At 41.4% G+C, this 5,154-nt stretch overlaps 1 protein-coding gene and 1 pseudogene across 1 annotated transcript; one reads left to right on the top strand and one right to left on the bottom strand.

Annotated features, from left to right (window-relative positions):
• Positions 1 to 961: 961 nt before the first annotated feature.
• Positions 962 to 2,130, bottom strand: LOC141818737 (uncharacterized; annotated as a pseudogene).
• A 1,200-nt stretch (positions 2,131 to 3,330) lies between these two features.
• On the top strand, positions 3,331 to 4,390 carry LOC141818736 (phosphoglycerate kinase, chloroplastic-like). The gene is made up of 3 exons (XM_074706191.1): positions 3,331 to 3,663; positions 3,956 to 4,033; positions 4,106 to 4,390. Exons 1-3 carry the CDS (start codon positions 3,472 to 3,474, stop codon positions 4,388 to 4,390), a joined length of 555 nt encoding a protein of 184 aa, XP_074562292.1. The 5' UTR covers positions 3,331 to 3,471.
• The last annotated feature ends 764 nt before the right edge of the window (positions 4,391 to 5,154 follow it).

Genomic DNA, 5,154 nt, shown 5'->3' with positions numbered 1-5,154 from the left:
CCTGATCCAGATCATGTCGAGTTGGCCATAGACTAGGAGTAGTGTAAACTAATCGAATTGAATCAAATAATATAAAAATATTAATTTTAAGTTCGAATTTATATATATATATATATATATATATATATAGATGTTATGTTGCGCGACTCCTCTTACGCGACTTGTGTGCGTCTACTGATATGGTGCGCACATCCATTTCGCGTGCATTACAACATGGCTCTGATTCTCTTCGTGACACCAATTCTCTTCGTAAACTAAAAAAAACAAAATCTTGCTACCCCAAAATCGTGTCTCTCCTCTCCGTAAACCCTAAACCCATCACGCCTCTCCTCTCCGTAAACCCTAAACCCATCGCGACGCGAGGTTAGAACCGCGGATTCGAGTTGCCCTCGCCGTCATCCGGTCTACGCCGCCGGCAAGCGAAGAGGTCACTCCGAGTGCCCAATTTCTGCTCTGCGAGGTTAGGAGACGCCAATGCTCGAGCAGAGATTTTACCTAGTACTTTAAAAATAAAAACTAAATATGAAAGAACTGTTCTTTCATGAACTGAGGCTAAATGTTTTAATATCTCACATAGAATTTATCTGGCAAACAAATGACAACCTGCTGCATAAGAGCCACAATTTCTTCCTTGAATGAATGACGTTGAGAGGACATAACATCTTTCTCGATAACAAGAGTATCAAACTTACTTAGTAACTCTTTCCTTTTTGTCTCTTTTGCTGCCAAATCCCGAGATAGGCTGACATTTTTCCTGGTTAAATAGGCATTTGCATTTTTGGATTCATCTAAGAGCATCTCCAACGCTGTTAATAGCAGCGTTATAACGCCCATATCTGGCATTTAATAATAACTTTTTATTCTCTCTCCACTGACGTGGAGGAGTGAACACATGAACGCGTTCAATAGTTTGAACGCGTTCATGTGATAGAGGTGGGCCCCATTTACTTTTTTATTATTTTTAGGTGTTATAACGTTTGCTCCATTGCATATGCTCTAAGCTTCCCTGAAGTTGCTCAATCCAAGTTTCCAAATTATGCACTTCCTTGAGAGTGCTTACTAGCTTATCTCTACGGTTTGATGCAATGACAGTTAATTCACTTAACTGATCTTCATAATTTCTCAGTAGAGTTTCATGCGCAAGCATCTCGTCATTCAAGTCTGAAAGTTTATATTCTTTTCCTTTAAGTTTCTCAATCCTTACAGGCAGTTGGACCTCAGTATTTTTAAGATGCAATTCCATTGCAGATTGGAGTTCCAGCAACCCTGAATTCTCATCCGTTAATTTTTCCATGGTTTTTGCATTAGAAGCAAGCTGTCTAGCAGTTGCTTCCATCTCTGCATGATTCAAGCTCAAAAACTGGTTTAGTTCTTCAAGTTTGAGCTGATGAGCTTCCAAACTTGTCTGAAGCTTTGAATTTATGCCAGCCATCATTTCATTTTCCAAAGCCATTTTTTCATATTCTGAATGATATTGTAAAATTTTATGATTGAGCTCTTCAACTTCGTTCTCCAGGGATACTGATTTCACTGCATTTGCTTCCAGCTCTGCCTTAAGTGAAGCAATAATCTCATTACCTTCAACTGCCTCATCTTTGTATATTGCCTTTTCTTCTTCAAGAAACTTTAACTTCTCAAACATCTATAACTTGAGATTTCAATTCTATAACTTCAGATTCCTTTTGTTTAAAACAGTGTTGCTTCTTGAAGTTTGAACTCTAAATCCTTTACTAGAGCTTCATTCATTAATACAATCTCCTTGCTCCTGGCAGGACTTTCTTCCAAAGCCTTCTCTTGATGCACTAGTTGTTGCCTAGTATAATTAAGCTTCTCAACTAGATCTTGCTCTCTATGAACGGAAGCTTCAAATTCTTCATCAGCAATTTCCATTTTCACTTCTAGAGATTTGAATTTATTGGGCAAGTTCTCAATCATGTCCTGTGCTTTAGCACGATCTTTTCCCTGAATATCAGATAAGGTTTCCATTTTCTTTCTTTTGTCATTGTTGGCATTCAATGCATCTATTAATTCTCTCTCCTTTTCCTTTGAAGCTTGCAACGAAACTTCAAGACTTGATGTTCTTCCTTTGTAGGCATCAATTTTTGCTAAAAGGGAGGAAACCTTGCTCATGTATCACTTTGATTCAATTTCTGCTAAAAGTGGTCTAGTTTAGCAAGAAGGATAAAGTTGCCAATGGATCAATCTTTGTGGATGGCATAGCTTCTCCATGTCCCAAGTTTGCTTGCAACTCTTCGGACATTGCCATTCTAGTTGCCAAACCCTTGCTGTACCTGCAACAAGCCATAATATGTAACTATTTATCCTAGCGGTAACCTAATTTTTTGTTATCACTTAAACCGTCGACCCGCAAGAGAGAAATATACAGGTCCCTGAAAACCTACTCTGATCAGACATGAGTAGTTATTCAGGAACAACATTGTACATTTTGGCAAATCAATAAACATTTACCTACTCATACAAAAAATATTGAAAACTAAGAACCACTCCAGATTTCTTGAAACCAAAACCCTAAAAGAACGAACGACCTTTGCTACCTAAAAAACCATTCCCTAAGAAGACAGAATCAAACAACACTGGGGAGGTGAACGAGGTTTTCGTGCTAGCCAATTACTAGAAAACCCTAAAAAAGGCGACAATCAAGTACTGCGGTGACCTAATGGAGGAGCTAAAGGTTGCGTACGAAGATCAGTACTTTTGAATCGGGAACACGATAGGAAATCTAGACCATTTCCTTACCTCGCCGAGGATCGGCCGATCCAAAGACGGTGGCTGTTACAATGCTCCCGCCGTCGCCCCGAACCCTTCGTCGTCTTCTCTTCTTCGTCTTCCTCGTCGTCGGTCGAATCGTGGGAAGGTGACGGAGCCGCGAGTGATCCACAAAGCCGTTGAAGTTGAATCGGTTCTCGTTTATATGGCGCATCATTTGAAGGAGTTTTATCTTAAAATGCCATTCAAGTGGCCATATGGAGGGAGTGAGTGGGGGCCACCGGTGATGCGGCAACACAATTCGTGGAGCCAGTGTGGACCCACGTGGGGCCCGTTGAAGAATGGTGGGGCGCACAAGATGAAGTCGCGAGGAGACCATGATGGGATCCTCTCCAAGGCTCGAAGAGCTGGGCGGACGCGATCCGCTGCAAGGTGGAAAGCCAGAATCCTGATTAGATTTTGCAATATCTTCTCTTACCCAACGTTAATACTCATCTGTTTACCTTATCTCCCGCCCCACGTGGGACCAACTTCTGAGACTTCTGAACCGTTCATTTGGGACGGCCACATTGCGCAGAAAGGACAAGAACATTCTGGAAGCCCAGCACACGTTAGCGCCAGATGTCTTAGCGTGAGCCTCTCTCGGGCTCGATCGCCAAGCTTCGACTACCTTCCTCGTCTCCAGCTCGCGATCGAACCGATCGAGGTTTCCGGCATCGGTGTTGGAGCTGATTCAGCGGAGGAATGGCGAAGAAGAGCGTGGGCGACCTCAAGGGGGACGACCTCAAGGGGAAGAGGGTGTTCGTGAGGGTGGATCTCAACGTGCCCTTGGATGAAAACCAGAAGATCACCGACGACACCCGCATCCGCGCCGCGGTGCCGACGATCAAGCACCTGATCGAGCACGGCGCCAAAGTGATCCTCTGCAGTCATCTGGTCGTTCTCTCTCCCTGATCTAATCTTATGCTTTTAGTTCATTCTCCGTCATCTCCATCACGGATTTCGCGCGGAGTGATCATCACAGATGGGGATCTTCAAAATTTCCTGAGGCTAGCTTATCTTGATGTTTCCCTCTTACTGTAGGATCACAATTACAGATGTTTGATCATGCATATGTTGTTTGTTTCCGTTTTGTTGTATGTTCACAGCAAGGAGTCATTCCAAATTTAACCTAATATCTGCTATCATATGCTTAATAGAGAACTAACTGTGAGTATTAATCTTTCAGGGGCGCCCTAAAGGTGTCACGCCCAAATACAGTTTGAAGCCCCTTGTGCCTAGGGTTTCTGAGCTTCTTGGTGTTGATGTATGCATAAAACTTAACTTTTACTTCAATTCTTTCTCGATGTTTATAGTTTCTCAGATAAAGATTTTGTAGGTTGAGATGGCTGATGATTGTATTGGTGAAGAAGTAGAGAAGAAGGTGGCTGCGTTACCAGATGGAGGTGTTCTGCTGCTTGAGAATGTGAGGTTCCATAAAGAAGAAGAGAAGAACGACCCAGAGTTTTCCAAGAAGCTAGCATCGCTTGCTGACCTCTATGTCAATGATGCCTTCGGCACAGCTCACCGGGCGCATGCTTCGACGGAGGGGGTTACCAAATTCTTGAAGCCTGCTGTTGCTGGCTTTCTGATGCAGAAGGTATTGGTATTTTTGATTTCTTAACAATCTCTTAGCTTATCCTTAGGCTATGTTTGGGAGGAGGTGAGGGAAAGGGAGAGAAGGATAAGGAAGGGGAAATAGAATCTTTACCCTTGTTTGGGATGAAGTGAGCTAAGGAGGGGAAGGGGAGAGAAGGGTAAGCTTTCCCCTTGCATGCTCATAAATGAGCATAATTCCTTACATCCCAAATCGAGTTGTAAGGAAGGGGAAGCAAAATTTAAAAGTCATTTATTCCAATTTTACCTTTATATTAAAATATTAAATCTTTGTCACAAATTTTTTAGAAAATATAACTCAAGAGCAGTAACAAATTACATTACCCCAAATAAGGATATTTTTCTTGGAAATATTACGTAATATTTTCTTGGAATATTACGTTACCTTGTTTGTTTGGGAGCGAATACTTATTTTCAAATTACGTTATATCAAATTTGGGGTATTCCAAATTTGAGATAATTTTTTGGAATATTAAGTTACCTTGTTTGTTTGGGAGTGTTAATTTGTTACCCCAAATTAATTTCTTGGAATAGTTATTTTCAAATTATTATAGATTTATTTTAACAAAGGATATTTTTATAATTTTATATATTTAATCTTCATTCCCTTTCCATTCCTCCCAAACAAGGTACCACATGTTACGTTAATGAACCTTCCCTTCCTCCCAAACAAGGAAAATATAAATACTTCCCTTCCCTTCCCTTTCCCTTCCTTCCCCTTCCTTCCCCTTCCGTTAATGAACCTTCCCTCAATCCATCCAAACAAAGTGT

This window comes from Curcuma longa, unplaced genomic scaffold, assembly GCF_044706935.1.
Source record: "Curcuma longa cultivar G26 ecotype Majalengka, Jawa Barat unplaced genomic scaffold, ITB_CL_G26_1.1 contig_25820, whole genome shotgun sequence".
Taxonomy (NCBI): Eukaryota; Viridiplantae; Streptophyta; class Magnoliopsida; order Zingiberales; family Zingiberaceae; genus Curcuma; species Curcuma longa.
Note: the sequence above shows the minus strand (reverse complement) of the source record. Positions and strands in the feature narration are given on the sequence as shown.